This window comes from Phyllostomus hastatus, unplaced genomic scaffold, assembly GCF_019186645.2.
Source record: "Phyllostomus hastatus isolate PE091 unplaced genomic scaffold, TTU_PhHast_1.1 phas_contig_80, whole genome shotgun sequence".
Classification (NCBI taxonomy): domain Eukaryota; kingdom Metazoa; phylum Chordata; class Mammalia; order Chiroptera; family Phyllostomidae; genus Phyllostomus; species Phyllostomus hastatus.
This window is the reverse complement of record NW_025333960.1, coordinates 45,958,287-45,982,143: the sequence shown is the minus strand read 5'-3', so window position 1 is coordinate 45,982,143 and position 23,857 is coordinate 45,958,287. Positions and strand designations below refer to the sequence as shown.

Genomic DNA, 23,857 nt, shown 5'->3' with positions numbered 1-23,857 from the left:
TGGAATCTAATGGACAAACTCAACTAGCACAGGGCAGACTCGGTAGATGGAGAGCAGGATGACAGCCAGTGGGTGGGGGCGGGGCACGGTTAGGGCATGGAGGAATTCAGCAAAAAGGAGCAAGATCATACAGACACGGACTACAGTGTGGTGATTGCTACGGGGGGGTGCGGAATGAGGGGACTGAATGGTAATGCCAAAAAAAAAATACAATAAAGATTAAATCATAAAAAAAATAAGCTGCTTTAAAAAATGGAGACATTTTTAAAAAGGGAATTTGTTGATTTTTTTTTTTGTTTTGAACCATATGAACATATTATCTACTCCAAAAATTGAATTAAATGATTTTTAAGCCAAAGGAAAAGGTAGTTTGAGTTGGTATTTTTCCCACCTCAGTTACAAACCCTCTCAAACTGAGAATCTCCCTGGCCCACAAGTTCTCGCTAGACCAGCAACCCCGGTTGTTTACTTTGCCCTTTTGAGTGACTGGGAATCCTGAGAGATGCCAGCATCCTGTTCATGGTGTAGACTGAGAACAGTGTGTTTTGTTAGGCCTTTCGTATGCAAACAGGCTTTGTTTGCCTTCAGGAAAGTCTGGCTAACACCTTAAGTTCAGGTCAAAGAAATGGAAGCACCAATGGAATTTGAGAGAATGTTCCAGGTTGAAATATCTATACGGATTTGTCTCTGTGCTGTCCAACCATCAACTGAGAAGACCTCAGTAGTAAGATGCACAAGAAGAAATCACTAAAAATGATCGGGAATGTGGCCTCAAAACTTGAATAAAATCCTAATACAGCTGTTTATAATAAATATAAGAGGTAGGGAAATTCTAACATGGAAAGAAATCCAAACCCACTGACCAAGGGTGGCGGTTAAAGACCTAGGGTGTGCCTGCCAAGTTCAAGGTATGGGTTACCCCCCCAGGATAACCTGTTTAGGATCTCTAGCCGGAGAGACCACCGATGTCTTTGGCCCCTGATATGTGAAACGACAAGAGTCCCTCTGGAAGTGCTATCATAAGCCCTGGAATATATCCTTGTTTCGTTTCCACCCAGGGATTAAAGGTATTGGATCTGGCTTGTGAGACCAGCGCAGGAGAGTTCTTCAGCCTAGCATTTCTCATTAGAAATCAATTCTCCCAGGTAATCAACCTTTAGAACAGAGGTTGATTTGCCCACTGAGAGTCATCATCTTGCAGTTTCACTCTAAAGTGGTTCTGCTGAGCCAAGGTGTGTAATAAATAAGCCAGTCTATGTAAATCCTATAGGAGGTTTCAGGTTACCTCCGCGTTGAGATTTCCACCTACCTTCAGCTTCCTTATTTAAATTTTGTGTGACCATCATGAAAATGTATGCTACTGAAGAGTTTAGTAAATATATCACTAAGGAATATTTCTAAAGATAGAGTTTTGGTTCAAGTTTCTGGAAAACTTGCATCAAGATTTCATTGCAAACATTCTGAGTAAATGTGGGCCAAGAAGAGCTCTTTTCAATTAACCACGCTTGTCTAAGGCTGGGCTTTGCCTTACGATTTTGTGGCTTGTGTCGAAAATACTTTCATGACCTGTTCCAACAGCAAAAAAAATCCTCATAAATCAAGAAATCATCAGGTCCTCCGAGACTCCTGAGAGCCTCATCTCGTGTTAAACTGACGTAATGACTGTTCTTCTAAATAACCTGCAGGACTTTTTCTTACTGCTCAGAGGACACAACTCCTCCATCTGACTGTTCTCACCTTTCTCAAAGGCTACCCCAAATTCCACATTGTACCCAAAAGAATGTGAAGAAACTCACTCAGACTGATGTTAATTGTGCTTTTAGAAGGCAATGATGCCCTGGCTGACATAGCTCAGTGGATTGAGCTCGGACTGCGAACCATGCATCGCAGGTTCGATTCCCAGTCAGGGCACATGCCTAGGTTGCAGGCCACGGCCCCCAGCAACTGCACATTGATGTTTCTCTCTCTCTTTCTCCTTCCCTTCCCTCTCTAAAAATAAATAAATAAAATCCTTTTTTAAAAAAGAAAAAAAAAAAAAGAAAGCAATGACTTGCCAGGGCAATACAGCCTGGGGAACATGTGGTGGGGTTGGTGTGGATCCTCAGAGCAAAAAGAAGTCCCAGAAGGTTGCCAGCTCCAGGGTGGAATTTTAGGTGTGTGTTTGTAAGTGTCCGCCCTGGTTGGAGTGGAGAGATTAGACTGGAGAGCTGAGAAGGATCCAGAACACAGGAAGGATGCTACTTTCACTGTACTAGAAGGGATGGGCACCAAAGCAGGAAATTTTGAGGGGTCTATGGGAGGACTGTCAGAGAGCTTCTATGTAATGGCATGATGGAATAGCGAGGCCACGTGCTGAGAGCTGGAGCAGCGGAAAAGATCTGCAGAGCTTGCGACCTTCTGACGCTGGCCGTACCTCTACAGGGTGAAGGCGTGGGGTGAGGGTGGGGAATGGGGCAGGTGCAGCGGCAGCCACCAGCAGCTTGGTTGAAGGCTTAAAGGTTTGATGCATGCGGGATCATGGAACAAAAGAGTAACAATGAATAACTATCCATAATTTTTGTTTGGTATTTCAGTCAAAATAAAAGACACATTTTTCATTTTTACCAAAAACTTTATTGAACAGCATGTTCAGTTTTGTACCACTACCTTTTGCCATCTTTCAGGCAACTTCATTAGTCCATCTTTCCAAAACTTTTTATGTTTTTGAGCAAAGTACTCTTCCAGATGCTTTTTGCAGTCTTCCAGGGAATTGACTTTTTTTCCATTAAGAGAATTTTGTGAAGACAAAAATAAATGGAAATCCAAAGGTGCAAGGTCTGGTGAATACCGCAGAGGAAAGACCTTTCCAGCCAAGCTGTAATAGTTTTTGCCTGGTCATCAAAGAAACAAGGGGTCTTGTGTTACCCTGATGGAAGATTATGTGTTTTCTGTTGACTAATTCCAGACGCTTTTCATCAAGTGCAGCTTTCAGTTGGTCTAATTGGGAACAGTACTTGTTGGAATTAATCATTTGGTTTTCTGGAAGGAGCTCATACCAGAGGGCTCCTTTGCAAACCTACATTTATATAATATCAACTTCTTTGGATGAAGAAGGCCTTTGGTGTGGTCAGTGGTGGTTCATCTCACTTGCCCCACAATCTCTTCTGTTCTGCACTATTGTAAAGTATCCACTTTTCATCGCTGTTTACAATTTGTTGTAAAAGCAGAATGCTTTTGTTGTTTAAGTAGAGAGTCACATGCAGAAATATGGTCGAGGTTTTTTTCACTTAACTTATTGTGGATCCCAAATATTGAAGTAGTTAACGTAACCAAGCTGGTATAAATGATTTTCAATGCTTGATTTGGATATTTTGAGTATGTCAGCTATCTCCCCATGGTATAATGTTTATTGATCTCAATTAATGTCTCAATTTGATCGCTATCAACGTCCCCTGGAGGATAGTCCAGTGAGAAATCTCCAGCACAAAACTTTGCAAACCACTTTTGACACATTCGATCAGTCACAGCACCTTCTCCATACACTGCACAAATCTTTCGGTGTGTTTCGGTTGCGCTTTTACCTTTCTTGAAATAATAAAGCATAATATGCCGAACGTGTTGCTTATTTCTTTCCATCTTCAATATTAAAATGGCTATACAAAAATTCAACAATTTGATAAGCTTTTTTTAAATGCATGCTGATATGACACCTATCCCAATATAATCTAGCAAAATTGCTTCAAATGAAGTTAAAGACAACTAAGTGCTATTAGAGCAACCTATGGGAAAACCTAACAAACCTTCTGGCCAACCCAATATATCCTATTTCTGAAAGTTCACTAGATGCCAAGCAAATACTAGGTATTTCTGCATGCTTGACCTCTCATCAACCTCACAGCAACCTTTCCAAAGAAAGATTATCATCATTTCACAGTAAAAAAAAAAAAAAAAAAAAAAGTCTGTGGCTCAGAGAGGTTAAGGGACCCAGCCAGGGTAACCAACCAAGTCCTGAGTCCTACAGTAATATACAGGTATACCTTGGAGGTGTTGCGGGTTCTGTTCTAGATCACCACAATAAAGTGACTATCACAATAAAGGCAGTCATAATCTTTTTGCAGGTGGAGGGTCTTGCCTTCAATGTCTAAAAACGCAACATGTGCAGAGCCAATTGAAGCCAAGTGCAATAAAACGAGGGATCTTAGTGATAAACCCCAACTGCACAGAATTACTATTAATCCGGCCCCCTTAAAGGGGAATAATCCACCCTACAGCGGCACTTCATCATCTCGTTGTTGTAGGGTTTTTGCTTTTGTTTTTTTTAGAACGAGATTACAGAAAAAGTGCGGACAAGCAAGCAGCTCACAAACATAAAACCCAGGAATCACTGGATGAAATTAACGAGCAAACCTAGGTGCTTATAATGAACTCTACAACAGAAAAGAAAGTTAGGCTCTCAGTAAATTAATAGTTACATCTTAATTTGTAAGGCTCACTTTTCGTTTGCAGCGTCACGCTGGCTTTAAAGCTTTCTGAGATTTGGGGGCAGTTGAACGTATTCGCTCATTAAGCAAACACTAAGCTTCCCGCCCCGGTTCCCAGCCCTGGGAACCCAGAAAGGAGCCCTCGAGGCACTTACAGTGACTGTCCCTTCTCTCTCCGAAGGCTGTTTTGAGAAGGAAATAACAGTGCTTGAGAAAGCTCTAAAGACGTCCGTAAATTTGCTCGAAGATGATGCTGGGAGAGCAGTACTCTGCCCACCAGCGTTTCTCGGTTCACGTGTACGGGTAGCGCGCAGCCCGAAAAGCACGACTAGGTGAGGGAAACGCGGAAGTGGCTCAGAGATAACCTGGCGGCGGCGTCGCGTACCCTGCGCTGGAGCTATGGTGGCCCGCGGTGCTCAATACACTTTTAGGACGGCGATTGTCCTCTGGCTCTTGATTGACTGAAAGAGGGTGCCGATAGGGAAACTAGGGCAACCCTGAGGGGGCGCGGAGGTAGAACATCGAGGAGCACAGGAAGGGGGCGTCCGGAAGCTGGCCAAAGTCAGAGGAGGAGACAGAAGAGCAACGCCATTCATTCAATTCTTTCTATTTATTCCTTTATTCATGAGCACCAACAAACTTCAATTTGTTCTTGAAGGTGACCTTTTCGTTCTGCTTCTGGAGGGAGTTGGACTAAAGGAGACTAAGAGATAGTTCTCAATCTCTTGCTGAGTGCAAGGCTGTGTGCTGAATGCCAGGAAACTATATTACCTCCAGTCTAGTGGTGACGTGTGAGGGCCACCTACCAGACGCAGTGAGCACGGACCAGTGCAATGCGGGCCATGGGCAGATAAGAAGAGAATGGCCCTGGGAAAGAGGAGGTGCAACCCGACCACTTTGTTTTTATTATGGGGGTAGAGACTGAAGGTGGTGGGTGGAAAGGTTGGTCTCCAGGAGCTGTGGTCTCTAAAGAGTCCTGCCTAGGAGCTTCAGTGCAGGCCACAGACATCTCTATTATTTCATGGAAATGAAATATGCCTGAGACTTCTGTGAAACTAACAAACATACCAAAAAATAATTACATGCATCCCATTAGGGGGGAGATTGCACCTTACATAGGCTCGTGGTTGAAGGTATATATATGGCACCCTCACTGAGTGTCCTAACCGACTCTCGTTAGAGCATTCAGCTATTCTTTCCAGTAGCTGCTTCTGGGTAATGGGGCATGTATCAGTCTATTATTGCCACAATAAAGCTGTGATACAAAATGCTGCAAAATTCAGAGGCAACATAGCAATCGCTTATTCTCACTCTTGCATCTAGGGTTAGTTGATCTGTGTAGAGCTCCATTTGGCTTGGCTCCAAGCTACAGATCTTGCCTTCCTTGGACAAGTGTTTTTCTTTTGATGATGGAGAAGAAAATAAGCTCAACTCTACAAGCACAGCTGAAATCTTCGCTTGCATCACATATCTTACAGTTAAAGAAAATCCACATGGCCAAACCCTGCATAAATGAAGCAGGGATGTATATGTCTCCCATGTAAGAAAGGGATCATGTGTGAATAAACAATCATCTAATAGAAAAAGAGGGAGAGAAACATCAGTTGCTTACCTTTGGCACCCCAACCAGAGACCAAACCCGGAATGCAAGCACATGCCTACTGGGGACCCTTTGCTTTGTGGGACGATGCCCAACCCACTGGGCCACACCAGTCAGGGGCCTGACCTCCGTCTTGGTGTCTTGCGTGCTCTGATGACATGGGCTGCCCCGTGGAGAGTCCCACATAGCGAGGGACTGAGGGAGACTTCTGGCTCACAGCCCACAAGGAACTGAATCCTGTCCATAACCACTTGAGTGAGCATGGAAAAGCTTCTACCCCAGGTGAGACTTAAGAATCTTAAATTTCACTAACTGCAACGCCAGCTGACATCTTGATTGCAGCCTTTTGAGAGACCCTGAAGCCAGAACCTCCAGCTAAGACACTCCCGAATTCCTGATGCTCAGAAGCTGTGTGAGGTAATAAATATTTTATTGTTTCAAGCTCCTAAGGTTTGAGGTAATTTGTTCTGCAACAGTGGATAACTAATATGTGGGCAAGCAAAAAACATTCAGCAAGAAGGGAAAAGGAAAATCTATGAATTAGGGTGAAATATTATTGAAGAAAAGTATTTGGTTCGTATTCTTGATAGATCTAAACCTGTGTGTGGAGTTATTTTTAGACTTTCTTTCATAAGAAAAATATGTTTTCCTTTGAGTCAAGGACAAATTCGGGCATTCCACTAAGTTGGGAACGATGATGCTAGCTACCATTTACTTGGTAGTTATTAGCTGCTGGGTAGTGAATTCATATCATCCTTCACCACTAGGAAAATTCAAGCTCAGACAGTTTAGGTCATTTATCCAAAGACATGCCATTATTAAAAGGCAGAACCAGAATTCCAACCAAGTGTGAAGCCCTAGTTCTTTCCGCAACATTATTATGGCTTCCCCATAGTGATCCTTATAACTCTAAATAACAATATACCATAGTCCAAGCCATAAATACAGAGGGATGTTCATAAATTGAAGTTAGAAAGTTAAAGTACCATATGTCAAAACCGGAAATGCATGTGAACTAGGACAACTCTTATCTGTGTTCCTCCCCCTCCCCTCCACCCCTCCTGCTTGCTGCTGCTCTATACCTTTGATAATAATGAAACCTCTATTAATCTGATTAGATTTAGTTTTAAATACTAGCTTCTTTGTCCCTCCCCAGCCGCTGCTCCCCGCCCTCTTTCTGTCTATACCACTGAGAGACCTAACCTTTGTCCTGGAGAATCAGCAACCCCCCCAGGCAACAGAAGACATTAGTGGGACCTGGCTATTGGTCACAAGGTCCAGGCCTCTGGCAGGCTAAAGATAACAACTTGACCTAAATTAGGTTTCACCTCCTAAACAGTAAGGTGCGACAACCCCCTGGCTACAGGGACAGAGGAACGCTGGAAAGGACCTCAGGGCTGTCTTTAAGACCTGAAGAAATGATTTATCACCCTTACTTCACCTCCAACCAATCAGCTCCCAGTATGACCCCAAACCCCCTAACTCCCTAGTGTCTTGTGACATCCCTCTGTACAATCTGTAAACTGCAGCCAGCAGGAGTGCAGTTTTGGGCAGTAGCTTCCCACCTCCCTATTGCCCAATTCAATATTAAACTAAGTTTTCTTTCTATACTGCAAACTCCTGCTGGAGGATTTCTTTGGGCCCTGGGGAGGTGGAGACGGAAAGGAGTGGGTTGCTGCCCGAGGCTCTAATAGAGTCCTGGGTCAGTGGCCGCTCGCAGATCCGAGGAGGCGGGGCCCTCCACAGTGGACCGGAAGTTGCCTCTGCCCGGTTCAAAGATGGCGGCCACAGCTGCACTCGCCCTCTGTCCCCTAACCTCCTGTAACCAATGGCGCCGCGACGCTCGGGTGACTCATTGGAGCGACCTGTGCACGACGGGATCTGATGCAACGTTAGAGTCGAGGAAGCAGCCGCTGCACGCTGCGGTGACAGGGCAGCAGCGTTTTGGGAGGCGATGTCCTTGGAGGTGACAGAGGCAGCCGCGAGGATGGTACTAGGTCAGTGAGTCTCTGAGACCCGGGTGTGTAAGTGGTGCGGTGCCCTTGCTGGGGCAGGAACCTCTTTCAGGCGGATTACCAACATTTACTGATGGCCTGGCACAGAGTGGGAGCGTCACCACTCTTTAGACGTGAACGATGGGTGGGAGGGTGGGAGAGGCCTGGGCCCGCTGGGCCGGAGCTGCTGGGCCCGCAAAGGCCTCCCCCCAGTCCTCCGGTGCCCCTGGGGTGTGTGGCAGCCGGTCCCGGCCCTGCCCCCTGCGAAAATCCCAGGATTCAGCTGAGGCTTTGGCGCTGTCGGACGTGAGGGTAGCTCTCTGTTTGTAACTCTTCAAAGTGGTCGTCGGTAAAGGGCTTTAAAATTCTATCCGTCTTTCACACACCCTCATTTATATTGAGAATTCCAGGCAGACTGTAGGGTGGGCTAGCGAAGGAAAAGGAGACCTGGACTGATACCAGATTTAGTAGTTGTGAGGCCTTCTGCAGTTTGTTTCACCTCGGAGCCTCGGTTTCCTGTAAAGACCAGAGGGAACCGGTCTTTATTTGATATCTGTGCACTGGCCCTGGGGTAGCCGATTTGTACGTGTGATTTTATTTCACCTTCAGGACAGCCCTGCACAATGTGTATTATTTTTCCCTATTTTATAGTCCAAGAAATAAGCTTGGAAAGGCTCACTGAATTCTCCCACATCCCAAGATTCTAGGCTGGCGTGGCCAACTTCAAAGCCCTTCTTTATTACTGGGGACTCGAGCAGATGGAAGCAGTATCACAGATTAAAGCGATCAAAGTTCATTTGAAAAGCTAAATTTGCAACTAGCCTGCTTTTATAAGATGACTGTCATTGAAATAGGGGGAAATAATTGTGATATAATTTCCTCTGGACTGTGGCAGTATTTTTGCGCCGTCCAGGATTGGAACCTGCAACCCAGGCACATGCCCTGACCAGAATCGAACTGGCGATCTTTCCCTTTGCAGACTATGCCCAACCAACTGAGCCACACAGTCAGGGCAGGACTGTGGCAGGTTTTTTTGTTTGTTTGTTTGTTTGTTTGTTTTACTACAGTAAACCAGATGCTTGTTCTGTTTTCAAAGATATAGAATGGATAAAGTAGTTGCAGTATGAGATGACATAATTTTTAGCCAAATAAGTAACTTATTCTCATTTTGTAAAACAGCAGAGCTATACGTCTCGGATCGAGAGGGGAATGATGCTACAGGTGATGGAACCAAGGAGAAACCTTTTAAAACAGGTCTGAAGGTAGTGTCTCTTCTCATACAAAAATGACTTTCTGTTTATTAATGACTTAGGTTGATTGTTATGTGACCTGTCAGCAATTTATTTCAAGCTCTAGGTTTTGAAGAGAGTTTTCAGAAAAGGGAAAGTAAGGATTGTAGACAGATGTGTAGCTGTAAGAGAATGAGATCTGCATCTAAACATAGTTGAACATTTTTAAAGGGTGTCTTCTTTTCTTCCTTACTCAGCATTGCATCTTGGGATTTGTCCCTCCACTGAGTCAGATGGCCAGTTTTTCAATTCTTGTTGAAATAAAAATCTGCTTCCCTCAGTTTCATTGAGCTTATGCCCAGGTTTCTTCCAAAATGACTTACAAGGGGCCTCTTCATGGATTTACCAGTAGAATCCTGATGTGATCCTGAGCCTTGAGACTCAAAGACCTAAGTTATATCAGCAAACCAAGAATGGACACATTTCTCTGAACATGTGCTCAGAAACTCCTGAGTCTGGAGCTTGAATCCAGATGCTAACTTATTAATGTATTCTTATTTCTCAGGGCCTAGAATCCTCACATGAGTTTAGCATATTCTTTCTGAGCAGACTTTAATGGAAAGCTAACTACAGAACAGAGAGGTTTTTCAAGAGCATCAACTCAGAACATGCGTGTTAGGTAACTGACTGCCTTGGGTTAATGTGTGGGTCGGCAAGCCATCCCTCCTAACACAGCCGTGGGTTTTTGCCTGTTGAACTGAAATGTCTGCACCTGCACGTAAGCAGGTGGCGGAAGCTCCCTCCTTGCAGAGCAAGCACTAGGAAGGCTCTGCCCGGACGCTTTTTTCTGGGTGTCTGGGCCTGGCCAGTCCCTCTTTTGTTAGCTGTGTTACATTTATTTAGGTGATTATCAAGTGTTCCCGTCTTAGGAGCATTCTCTCCTTTTTCATAGTTGTACTATGTATGGCATGCCATACATAGGTCTTACTTTTTAACTCTTGGGGGGAAATCTTTCTCTCCTTTCTGGGTTGTTGGGGTGACTTGGGCTCCCCAAAATGACAACATTGTTTAGGTGAATATTTGCAGAATGCTCCTGTTAGCAAATACTGGCCATTCTGATGGGCAGGATGGCAGTTTGGCGCCTTCCATTTCGGTGATGGAGAAGGAAGGGTTAGTAGAGAGTGTCAGGCAGCGAGTGACTTCCTAATCATTTGCAAATATCCCTACAAAGTCTAATTGTCAAAGAGATGAATTCTTAGATGTTTTTTGGAAGATCCAGGTTTCCTCTTCCTCTGTACCAATCACTGAGTTGGAACTACTGTTAAAACAAGAGGAAAGGTGCTTTTTAAGTTTGGAAACTAGGCCTTTAGAAAAGGTCACTTCCTGAAAGCTTCAGATCTTATCATTGGAGAGAGTAATTCCACACATTTCTTGGTTGAGAGAAATAACTTGGGAGACATTCGAAGGAATATTTGAAACAGTTAATAAAACATCTTTTACATACTTTCAACTACCTATTTTTGTTTTTTGTTTTAAAACAATACCAACTACAAAATATTAGATGACACGGCACAACACCACACGACATGTCCTAGGGTTAGTGAACCGGGTGCTCCGCACACTGTAATTTGTCAATTAAAACGAAACTGAGCCCCTTGTGTTCTTAGCCATTATTTTGTTGCTGGAGTTTCAGAATTGACTTACCTGCTTCTTAGCGAGGATTACCCATTGGGGTGTCATCTGTAATTGGCTTTTGCTATTAGCTGTCTCTTTGTTGTCAGCGCACCTCCCTCCGGTCCCTGCGTCACTTAGAATCCATTGCTTCGAGTCTGCTTGTGCTGAGAAACTATACTGTGTACTGAACTTGCTAGAATTTTGGCAAAAGGGTCAGAGGGCTAAGCAGAATGTTCTTAGTCCTCTAACTGGTCATTCTGTCACTGCGGACTTTCGGCTCTTGGCGTCTTGTGCGTTCCTCTCTGCTCCTGACTATGCTCTAGACAGTTGAGGTTGCCGCATAATTAAGGTGTTATTTCGGTCTCAGATATTGTACAATGTTAAGGATATTTTCTTTTTCTCTCCCCTCCCCCCCAAGGCTTTGATGACAGTGGGCAAAGAACCGTTTCCTACCATTTACGTAGATTCACAAAAAGAAAATGAGGTAGGGTGAACCAAGCACTTTCTAGAGTTTTATTTTTCTGGGTAAACTTTCATCAGAACATAGAGGTCTGGAGAAATGAAATATCTGTTTTTCCCTCTAGCGATGGGACGTTATTTCTAAATCACAGATGAAGAACATTAAGAAAATGTGGCATAGGGAACAGATGAAGAGTGAGTCCCGGGAAAAGAAAGAGGTGAGCAATGAATTTGCAGTTGTGAGCATTTGAAAAGTTAGAACACTCGAAGCCGTGTTAACACACTGCTTTATCATTAAAATCAGGCAGAAGACAATTTGAGAAGAGAGAAGAACCTGGAAGAAGCAAAGAAGATTACCATTAAAAACGACCCCAGTCTCCCAGAGCCAAAATGCGTAAGCGTGACGTGTACTGTTGCAAACACATCACACTGTGATGGTTTGTTCCTTTGTGTTGCTATCGAGCTTTCCTTTCCTTTTACAGGGGAAAGAGAGAAATAATGTTTTAGGGTTCTGAGGCTAGGGGTTCTTTTGGAATTCTTTTTTTTTTTTTTTTTTTTGAGTTTTTATTTGTATTTATTTTTAGAGACAGGGAAGGAAGGGAGAAAGGGAGAGAAACAGTGATCGGTTGCCTCTTATACACTCCCCTACCAGGACCAAACCTGCAACCCAGGCATGTCCCCCTGCCAGAAATCAAACCGATGACCTTTGCCCTTTGCAGGATGATGCCCAACCAACTGAGCCACCCTGGCCAGGGCTGGGGTTCATTTTCTTATAAAGTTTAGTAATTGTGTGATGAACGAATTCTGTCTTTGATGAAAAGCTGGCAGACCTGGGATCCTGCCTGGCTGTGCTGTGTGGTGTTGGTCCTCTTCCTCACCATAAAATGAAGAGGTGGAAATTGATGTTTTAAATATTGATACATATGTTTTTTGATTTTATGAAATTGTTTTTTTTCTCCATTCCTTCTAGAATAGAATGCTGGATGATGCATGGGCATGCTTAGATTTCAGATAGTTCTCATTGCTGATGAATTCTCCTATCTTCCCTATTTCCTTAGGGATGAAGCAGTTTTCCTGTCTGTATTTACCATCCCCTCTGCTCATCATTCTCTCTCCTTCATCCCCCAAACAAAAACCTAGCCAGCCTTTGGTAACTTTGACCCCCCAGAGTGTCTGGAGGGACTGTGAGGTCAGGGAAAGGGCTCCGTGTGGACTTGGGTTGCTGTTGTTATGGATTCGTTTACTCATGGATTTTCTATAGTGACATCTGAAATTCTGGGTGATTCTCATTGTTGGTTTGGCAGTAAGAGAAAGAAGACTTGGATTGTTTTTCATCACTCAGTGTGGTGACATTTTTTGGTTCTGACCTGCAGTAGAGTAACTAATCAGCACCATTTGTGAATGTTTAACCCTTTACTATTATCCATCTAATAATAGTGAAAAAGTTGATATGTTGTAAGAGACACAGTTGGTCAAATGTTGTTTATTTTGATTTGACAGGTGAAGATTCATGCATTAGAAGGGTATAGAGGCCAAAGAGTCAAGGTGTTTGGCTGGGTCCACAGGCTGCGTAGACAAGGTAAATGCACAGCTTCTCTTTTCTCTCTTTTATTTTGAAGTATCCCTGGTCTTAAATGGAGAGGAACGTAAAAACAGTTACTTGGAGGTATTTTGATTTTTGGGTGCTAGCTTTTTAAAGGAGGTAGTGATTTAGATCTTAAACCTGTTCTTATTTAATATTATTTAAATGTTACTTAACTGTAAGCAATCACAGTGATCAGAAAGATCCAACAAATATTTGTCTAATGGAACTTAATTACTCAATGAAAAGCAGGAAGTAGAGAGCCGAATCTGAAACTTACGTGTGGCAGTGGTGGTGACACTTACAATTAGTATGTTTGCACTCGACTTCTCTCTGCGTCCAGATATTTTGCTTTCTCTTTTTATTATTACATGTGCCTTATTGTAAACGGTTCTCAGATCCTTTGTAAAAACAAGTGTGACGTAAATACGGAAAAGAATGATTCCGTACAACAGTGTTTCTGCACCCCCCTCTGCTGAAGCCCCCCACCGAGTGCACAGTCCCATTAGGCACTGCGGGGGCTTCCGAGGCTGGTGGGACAGACCCCTCGTCCCCCGGCGCTTACGGGCTTGCCTCCCCGTGGTGACGTGGATCACGAGGGTCATGCCGGATTCGAAGGTACAACGAAGAAGGTAGAAGGCCTTGCAAACACTGGGTAGTGATGGAACCCGTGGACACTTCAGAGGAAGGGGACCACCGGGGACGTTTGAACTCTCGGTGTTAACCTCGGAGTTTCCTTTCCATAAATTATGAGAGAGTACTTTTTTCTTTTTTTAAGATTTTTTAAAAAAAGATTTTATTCATTTAATTTTAGAGAAAGGGGAAGGGAAGGAGAAAGAGAGAGGGAGAAACATCAATGTGTGGTTGCTTCTCATGTGCCCCCTACTGGCGGCCTGACCTGGCCTGCAACCTAGGCATGTGCCCTGACTGGGAATTGAACCAGCGACCCTGTGGTTTCCAGGCCGGCACTCAATGCACTGAGCCACACCAGCCATGGCGGTACTTGAAGTGCCTTGAGAGTAGTCTGGCTAAATTTCTCTTTCTCACTTTCAGGAAAGAATCTAATGTTTCTGGTGTTACGGGATGGTACAGGGTATCTTCAGTGTGTCTTGTCGGATGATTTGGTAAATATTCCTCTTATTTGTGGCTAAAAATTTGATTTTTTTTTTCAGTAGGTTCACTTATTGTTAGTTTTGAGAATTTTAGGATATGTATACATATTTTAAACTGATATTATGGAAAACATTGATTTGTGGTGGGGAGAGCCCTGTTGTTTGTCTTGTGGAACTTCTCATAGGCTGGATTCAGTTGACTGCATCCTGAGGTATCATAAACGGGAGGGTAGGTCTAATCACACTTTTTGGGGGAGGGTGGGTACTATTTCATGGGCAAAGCTGTGTTCTTCCAATTGCATCATTGTGAAGCACATAACTTTTTTCTTTTTAATGACTTGTGGGTTCAGGTGTATATAGCCTGGTCCCTGCATTATAAAGTTCCCCATTGCTTTTCTTATGATTTTAGTAACTATTGATGATTATATTCACTTAGGTCAACTCTATTATTTTATGTCTGAGTTTTAAAGAAAAACATTGAGATATTTTTAAGAGATGTGCTAGTAATGTATGACTATGTATGTATATAAAGAATATATTTACATACATATGTATATTTAGATGTAGATAAATCTGTTACAAAAATAGCTATTCTTTAATATTAAAAATTGGTGGACATCTTCTTATTTTACTAGCTTTGGACCAGATAACTTGTTTGTAAATAATCCCCTTTGCTCTCTGTACATTAGACTATTTCAATGTAAATGTGAATAGCTGAATTTGAACTTGATCTTTTTATAGTGTCAATGTTACAATGGAGTAGTCCTGTCCACTGAGAGTAGTGTTGCCGTGTATGGAATGCTGAATCTTACCCCAAAGGGCAAGCAGGTGAGTGGGTTGAGTTTCCCACTGGGTGAATAGATGTTTGTTTTCCAATGTCTTTATTTGCACTTCTGGTATTTGGCATATAAGTACACAAATATGGTGCACTTGCTAAATTGAGTATGCCTTTTCCAGTGGGGTCCTACAGTACAGCTCATAAGACGTAACCGACTCAGGGATTTCTAACTTCATAGAATTCCTGAATGTAGTCAGTTTGTTGTGGGCGTGTGAATAATTTTTCAGCTAAGTAGAAATAAAAACTTGACAATCTACCCAAGAAACTTCAGGAAAGAGCAGTAATCTAAATCTGAAAATTTCTGAGTAGAATTTGAAAACTTCTTTTTTTAAGAAGTTAAATATGACCCTGATATTCAGGAAGATGTTCGTGCCCCAGCCAACAGGTGCATAACCTGTACCAGTTAGTTGTTCATTGGTAATTATTGCTCAGATCACTACTACTGCAGTGTGTGTTTGTGGGCTAGGAAAGAAAACAAACGTGCGACATACCAACCACCAGAGGGAGCCCCTGGAGTCTACCTGATAGACTAGAAATATTGATGGCAGGGAGTCCGAGGTCACGCGAAAGAAGCTGTAGTGGGGATGAGTCTAAGTGCCCGGATCTCCCTGGGAATTACTGTGACGGGAAAGGGAGCGCCGGTTGCAACGCTACTTGCTGTCCGCTGTTTGGCACCAAGATAAAATATATCCCACGATATGCAGCTTCTAAAATGAGTTGCTTTTAATGGACTTATCAGGGAGAATTTGAATGTTGCTCGACATCTGTTCCAGAGAGAAACAGCTTTTGGTAAAATCTTTGCATTTAAGGACATTTTCAGTGTGAGTACTATGTTATTTTAAATTTCTGGCAAAGGCTAGAAAGATATAGCAAAATGTTCATAGTAGTTAGTGGTTACTCCAAGTTGTGGGATTGTAGTTTATTTTTTAGTTTGGGCTTTTTAATTTTTTAAAAACTTCGGTGTGTACTTATTCAGAAAGGACTATTAAATATATCAATGTAAGATTGAATGATTGTCTCTGTTAGACGGGCAGGCAGATAGTGATGAGGTTCCTGGGAATATCAGACCAGAAATTGTTGCAGTCGAGTGAAACCTCGAACCGCTCACCACCCGACACCCAGTAAGTCGGTCGAGGGACAAGGAGTTGGGGCAGTAAGGAAAGCGACTTGACTTGGAGAGCCCGCATGCCAAGGAGATGGCAGACTAGCTTCCTGAAGAACCATCCGGAGAAAATACAGAATTCAGGCGTCTTTTATGTCCGGGGAGGGGGGATTTGAAGTCAGGAGGTGATCAACAGTCACCATGTTCGGAAGCGGTGAGCAGGGCAATGGTTTCAGTAGTTCCGAGGCTGCGGGTCGGACTCTTCAGTGACGGCGTATCCGTGCACAGGGCTAAGCAGAAGGGCCTGACCAACGTGTTACGGGACCGGCCGGTTGGAGCAAGTTAGAATCAGAACGACTGGTTATCTGACAGACAGTAGAATCTTTACTACACTAAATATTTTTGTTTTCTTTTTCTTCTCTTTCATCCCCTTCCTCCTCTTTTAACAAATGCAGGCTCCCGGGGGCCATGAGCTGAGCTGTGACTTCTGGGAGCTGATCGGGCTGGCCCCCGCGGGGGGAGCAGATAACCTGATCAACGAAGAGTCGGATGTCGACGTCCAACTCAACAACAGGCACATGATGATCCGGGGAGAGAACATGTCCAAAATCCTGCGAGCACGCTCCGTGGTCACCAGGTGCTTCAGAGACCACTTCTTCGACAGGGGCTACTGTGAGGTGAATGCGGCCCGCCCGCTTCTGGGCACATGCCTTTGCCTGCCTTCCTCATGAACAGGGGTGCCCCCACCGGCCCGCCTTCACTCCTTCTCATCTGAACAGGTGACTCCTCCGACATTGGTGCAGACACAAGTGGAAGGAGGTGCCACCCTCTTCAAGCTTGACTATTTCGGGGAAGAGGCGTTTTTGACTCAGTCCTCTCAGCTGTACCTGGAGACCTGCATCCCGGCGCTGGGAGATGTGTTTTGTATCGCGCAGTCGTACAGGGCAGAACAGTCCAGGACACGGAGGCACCTGGCTGAGTATGCGATGTCTCTTTATTTTTATTTTTAAAAGTTCTTAAAGAAAATGTGTTTGGAGAAGCAGTCTTTATGTAGGCAAAGGATGGGTATGTGAATGTGTCAGTGTACTAAGAAGATATATGAAGGGCAGTTGAATGAATTAACTGAAACCGTGTAAGAAGTTTTGCCTCTTACGCCGTAGCTAACTGAGGCCTTCCTCTTACTTTGTCTTGATCCTTCGTGTCTAAAGGAATAAATGAGAATTCACCAAATGGAGGGGAAAGGTGGGGGTGTGGTCTAACACTAATTGCTACGGTTCAGGGTGGTCAGCAGGGATGGGATTTTACCTTTCTGGACATTTCCCAGTGTCAAAGTCCTCGCTCAAGAGGAACTCAGTAGACACGAAGAGCGGCTCTGAGCTAGTGTCTCGTTCTTCAGATACACTCACGTGGAGGCCGAGTGCCCTTTCCTGACCTTTGAGGAGCTCCTGAACCGACTGGAGGACTTGGTGTGTGACGTGGTAGATAGAGTCTTGAAATCGCCTGTGGCAAGCGTAGTGTATGACCTCAACCCGGTAGGTCTGGCGTTTTGTGGAAACACAGAATGATGATTCCTTTTTGGGAGACGATGACATTTTCAGCCTCAGTTTTTTTACAGGTTAAGTGGGTTGGTGAGCTTTGAAATAAGTGGCTAATGATTGCCACTTCTCCAAGCTGCTTCAAAAGTAATCTAACCAAGAATATGCAGACAGTTTCAGACAGACACATACATGCACGGTGGAAGAGATGAGGTTGTCTGCGGCTCTACTTTCGTTAGGGACACATCACCTAGACTGCGCAGTAGGTGGTACAGAGGGTGCTCCGTGGCTGTTGCATTTCAGTAAAAGCAGAATAGCTTTTGAAAATAGCAGTCTGTGGTTTCACACCACGGGGGTCAGGGCATAATGAGTTTGTTGGAGTTAGTTCAGACTGTCGTGTATCACCACAGAGATTCGCAGTTAGGCGACCACAATATTCAGGGCCCCTCATCTGCCCTCAAATCCGAGCCCAGCAGAAAGGCTAAAACCTCTTCTATCTAAAACACTTTGACATTCCTTCCAGGGGAGTACCTGAAAGGTGAAAGCATTTAAAAAGAGAGTATTTTTCTACTCGTGCATTTTTTAAAAATTGCCAATAGTTTCATAACACTTGAACTTAGGAGGAAGTTCACACAGGAGGAAGTTTTTCATTTTAGGAATGTCCACATTGATTGTTAGCCTGAAATAATATTTTACAATAATACTGAGTCATTTTTCTTGAAGCGGGGATTTCAGTGTTAACAGTTTCTTTATATGCACTGCCTTTCTCCTCCTGTAGAACTTCAAGCCCCCCAAACGGCCTTTCAAACGGATGAACTATTCAGATGCTATTGTGTGGCTGAAAGAACACAATATAAAGAAAGAAGATGGAACTTTCTATGAATTCGGAGAGGTATGTGTGCCTTTCTGATCATCGTTCCAAAGATGGCAGTGTGCTCACGTGGGTCGCTGCATCTGTTTACCGCACCGGAGGTGCAGCCGCATCTGCTTGCCGTCAGGAGCTACCCAGAGCCTCCCAGAGCCTCCCAGAGCCTCCTCCCTGGGGCTGGCCGAGGAGTCATTGACTTGTTTGTAGAGGAAGCCTCAGAATGGTGCACTTATGTAGTGTTCAGTGAGTGTTAGCACGTTTTTAGCTGTTACACCTCACCTTTGCCTCTTCCGCGATCAGTCGTAAACTCTGGTTGTAATTCTCTAGGCTGTCAGGCTGTTTCAGAAGTTGTGAACTGTAACATGACGTGCAAAGGTTGGCATGTTTGTTTTGTTTTGTTTGTGTGGAGAAAGTGTCTGGCTTTTTCAAAAAGGATTCCGCCCCCTAAAAGAGTGAGTCAAAATTCTTTTGTGTGGAGGGGATTCAGAGAAGAAAATAACCATTTGTTAGACCTTGGCCAGGTAGCTCAGTTAGTTAGAGCGTTGTTCCAGTATGCTAGAGTTGTGGGTTCGATCCCCAGTCGGGCACACACAAGAAACAACCAATGAATGCATAAGGAAGTGGAAGTGGAAGTCAGTGTTTCTCTCGCTTTCTCTTTCTCTCTCTCAAAGTCAGTGTTGTTTTTTTTTTAAAGAAAACCATTTATTAAAATGCAAAACCAAGAGAGACCTTGATGGGGAAGGTGGCCTAGTACCCCAAACAAACTGACCTTGTTCTGTTCTGCCTGGAACCTTGGTGTATCGGGGTGATGCTCACACCGGCAGAGCTACCCGGCTGGGGCAGGAGGATGGGGTAGTGTAGTTTGTTGGCACTCTGCTAAGTCCTCTGCCCTGTGCATTTAACCATTCCTTTACATATGCAAACCCAACTGTTCTACCAATGAAATGTAACTACTGCCAACTAGACTTTTGTTTTGTTTTTAGAAGGGATTTATAGAGAGGGCAAACAGTAGACTTGACCTATGTAAATTACTCTTACTGCTTCATGAATGCAGTTGACGAGGTCTAATAGAATTTTGTACTGAAAACTTGAGAGCTGTTACTACTTACTGCTTAGCACAGTGTTGTGACTGAGTGGGAAGAACACAAGCTTTGGAATAAGCAGGCCCTCGCCAGGTGGGCTTAGCTCCCACCTCCGTCCTTACGGCCCCGTAACCGAAGGCCAGCGGCCCTGCTCTCCGGTTCCTTCTCTCTGGAGCTAACACCCACTTTGCAAGGTTGTGGGGATTCAGTGAGCAAAACGCCTGGCGGGGTCCCTGGAAGCGCTCGGAGCAGGTCAGCCCTTACTCCACACCCACACACATGAGGGCGCTGTAGTAGCGAGTGGTCTTCAGACTTTTTGGGGTGTGTAGTGAGACCCCTTTCCCCTGTTAACCCTTGTGCAGAACCTCAGGATGTAAAGCAGATCAAAACGGAGAGACCAGAGCCGCCCACTCACCGCCCAGCTCCCCCCTGCACTTAGAGGGCAGCGGGCTCCAGGGACCGGGGCTTGGGGACAGTGGGGCCAGGCCATTGCTCAGTTCCCACATTAAACAAATCAGTGAGTCTTGTCCAGTTCTTTCATCCGTTCTTACCGGGGCAGAGCTCCCCATTTTCACCGGGATTTGTGTGTGGTTTACTGAAGAATGTTTTAGGAGAAACAGATTCATCATCATCTAACAGTTCTTGGCCAACTATTCCAGGTGTGGTTACACTTAAAATTTGACATCGGTTTGTCTTGTGATGGTGTCTCACTATCATCGAAGGCATTTGGATTTATTATAATAGGAAAGAAGTGCAGGTAGCAGGAGAGTTTAAAGATTGTTGTTATTAATAATACACACGAGACCAGTGACGTTCTGGAGAATTCACTGATTAGCGTGTGCCTTACAGGACCAAGTGGGCCATGTTTGCTTCCGAGCCGGATAAAACTGGCCGCCGAAAAGATAACTGAGCAGAATCTAGTCACAGTAATAACGACATGGGTGATTTTTTTGGTTTGGGGGTTTTTTATTCCTCAAGCAGCATGGCACGTGAGAGGTATTGTGGAAGGAGGCAGATCTTTTCACAGTTCACTTAATAACTGAGTTTTCTAGCCCATGTGTTTGTTTTTGAAAGAACTGTCCCGTCCACCGTGTGTGTGGGGGGGGGGCATCTGGCGGGTGCACCGTCTCTCCTGTGTTGCATGAGGAGGACGGAGGGCAGCCACCAGTGGGAGAGCTGCTTCTGTCTTGTTGCCTTCGGAGCTGTAAATGTTAATGAAGTCTTGTTTGACCTCAGGATATCCCAGAGGCTCCAGAGAGACTGATGACGGACACCATTAATGAGCCCATCTTGCTGTGTCGGTTTCCCGTGGAGATCAAGTCCTTCTACATGCAGCGATGTCCCGAGGATTCGCGCCTCACCGAATCTGTCAGTTGTGATTCGAATAGTATTGAGGTTTTTTTGTCCTCTGATAGGGTTTAGCATACCTGGCTAAATTACAGAATTTGAACAGTATTTCAAATTTGCATGATCATAGTACTCCTCTTGCTATATATGGGGCTTTATTGTGATTTCCATTTAGGCGCTGGAGCAGTGCCATGACTGACAGCCTGGCCGTAACTGCATTTGCTTTTCTTCTTTCTGAAGGTGGACGTGCTGATGCCCAACGTCGGTGAGATTGTGGGAGGCTCCATGCGCATCTGGGACAGCGACGAAATGCTGGCGGGCTATAAAAGGGAAGGCATTGACCCCACTCCCTACTACTGGTACACAGACCAGGTAAAAACATACATTTTTTTTCATGGTTATGGTTTTGTATAGAGTGAAATTTAAAAGGAGACAATGCAGGGTGGGGCTGTGAGATTTAAAGAGCTGTATTCAGGCTCATGGTTATAATAGTGTGTCGTGAATATTGCTCATTTTGGTTTTGGCTAACAGTATGTTAACCTCATTCAAAACACTATTTAACTGCTGGCCTCACTCATTGCGACTGAGTTTTTAAACATTTGTCGTCAGATCTAACCAGTATCTAATCTGGTGCTGCCTTTCATCTGCCTCTTCTCACCAGAGACATTGACTCATTTTAAGAGTTTTAAGTCTCCCCTTTCCAAGGCGGCACTTAGTCCCTGGTTTACTTTTCATATCAAGTTGTTTCTTCACACGTGTGTACATTAAACATTGACTTCTAAACTACAATAAGCTAACTCATTTCACAGTAGAAAATTTCAAGCATTTTAGAAAAGATTGTGAACTAAACATAGTCCTCTCTTTTTTAAACAGAGGAAATACGGCGCCTGTCCTCATGGAGGGTATGGCTTGGGCTTGGAGCGATTCCTAACCTGGATTCTGAATAGGTACCACATCCGAGACGTGTGCTTGTACCCTCGCTTCGTCCAGCGCTGCACGCCGTAACCCATTCCTCCCCACGCCCTGCGGCAGGAGCACGGTCCGGTCCGCGGTTCAGGAGAGCAGCCTGCTGCCTCGCCGCCAAGAACAAAAAGCCAGGATCTTCCCTTTCCGTCCCATGGGGCTCTATCCGGTTCTGTTTCCTCTTTTTGTTTTCTGTTCCTGCCGCCACAAAAAGCAATCCCAACACTGGAACCTAAAGTGACACTGCAAGTGTCATTTTAAGAAAAAATACCCATAACGAAAATTTGGGAGAAACACGTGGCATGTGACTCTGCTGTTATGAATACATTTCAGCATTTTTTATAGAATTATAGGGTATAATCTTTGTAACGTATACCATATATATATAATTAAACAGTTTTTAATTATGGTCTAACACATTCCAGTTACTTAAACTCTGTCTTTTTAAGTTTAACTGAAATTCTTTAATTGGCATCATTTTATTGTATCAGTGAGTTAAACATCTTGGGAAGATTGACACAATGGTGTAAAAATTTGCTAGCATTAGAACGGTATAATTCAACAGTAGAAACTGGAATCAAATCAGTAGTCTCTTGCAGCAATTATTAATCTTTTCTGAATCTGTACAGCTGCTTATAATTCTGAGGCATACAAATTGCTATAGAAGCATTTGTCATTTGAAGAGCAACATTTTTTTTTTCAGTACTTCGGTGAACAGCATCCTAACTAGCATTAATGCAAGCTAAAGGCAGACTGACCTTCCTTCTTTCCTGGTAGCTCCGAAATAACTAAGAATAAATATGTTCCAAAGAACTCCTTAATATGACAGCTGTAAGTGACTGAGTCGTCCGCGCCATGACCTCCGATCCGATTTGTACATGCTTACTCACTCTCAGTGGACGTACTGAATGGCTTCATTTCAGATTTGGTTAATATCCCCCCAGAATGCATGTCATGTGTTCTCAGGCTGTATTCCCAGCAATCAATAAACGGACACACGAGAAAACTCTTGCTGGCTTAAGTTTTTTAAAGCGGAACATCTCTGTCTCACATTAGTTCATGTGTTCACGTTTTTTATCTTTATTTCTCCTGGTGTATGTAATTTTTATGATTGAAATTAGATATTACATTTAGTGGGTATTACTAAGATTATGTGGTAGTGGAAAAGAATGATTTTTAATACTCAGGTGTAGGTCCACCCTGGCCCATGTGGCTTGGTTGGAGCATCGTCTGGTAGTCGAAGGGTTGTGGGTTCGATTCCTGGTCAGGGCACGTACCTAGGTTGAGAGTTCAGTCCCCATCCAGGGGCATATGATCCTGCATATACAAGTGGCAACCAGCTTACACTTCTCTCCTGCATGAATGTTTCTCCCTCTCTGTCACAGCAATGATGAAAATGTCCTTGGATGAGGATAAAAAATAAAAATGAGATATGGGTCCCAGCCACATCTTTTCATAATTTTTTGGTGTTGTTTTTAAACACATTATATTCTATTTTGCAGTTAAGCAAACTGACAGATGGAAATGGGCCATTTGTCGTATATTTGGCCTGTGTCATTAAATAAAAAGTAAGAATGTAAATGAGCTCTAATTGGATTCGGGTAGGCAATTCATTTGATCAGAATTTAGGTGAAGGCATTAAGTTCAATTATCCTAAATTTTAATTGTGGAAATCAGTTGAGAGTTTTAAACACTGAGGGAGAGCGTGGGATTAGATGGGGTAAGGGAGTCAAGGCCACGGTGACATCAGGCCAAGGAACCAAGCCCGCTGAGCAGCAGAACTCGCACAGGTGGGCATTCGTTCCCTTCACTGCGTGGCTGTCGTGATCCAGGTGTCACAACTCCCTCCCCTGTCCCTGCCGAGTGTCCAGCACACACCGCTGGTTCTGAGTCCCTGCTCTTGTGGCACTGTCCTCTGGCTGGACTTGTATTTCTCAACTCTTTCCTCCCTGAAAGCTGTTCCTGGTGTGGACCTCGAAGCTGGTGCTCACACCCAAACCCCCTTCAACTTG

The 23,857-nt window shown here is 44.0% G+C and overlaps 1 protein-coding gene across 1 annotated transcript; it reads left to right on the top strand.

Moving 5' to 3' along the window:
* The first annotated feature begins 7,924 nt into the window (after positions 1–7,924).
* Positions 7,925–22,851, top strand: NARS1 (asparaginyl-tRNA synthetase 1). The gene is made up of 15 exons (XM_045850392.1): positions 7,925–8,057; positions 9,234–9,316; positions 11,376–11,441; positions 11,542–11,634; positions 11,721–11,810; positions 12,917–12,995; positions 14,052–14,122; positions 14,852–14,938; positions 16,506–16,727; positions 16,830–17,029; positions 17,447–17,582; positions 18,364–18,477; positions 20,772–20,903; positions 21,123–21,254; positions 21,756–22,851. Exons 1-15 carry the CDS (start codon positions 8,015–8,017, stop codon positions 21,885–21,887), a joined length of 1,680 nt encoding a protein of 559 aa, XP_045706348.1. The 5' UTR covers positions 7,925–8,014; the 3' UTR covers positions 21,888–22,851.
* The last annotated feature ends 1,006 nt before the right edge of the window (positions 22,852–23,857 follow it).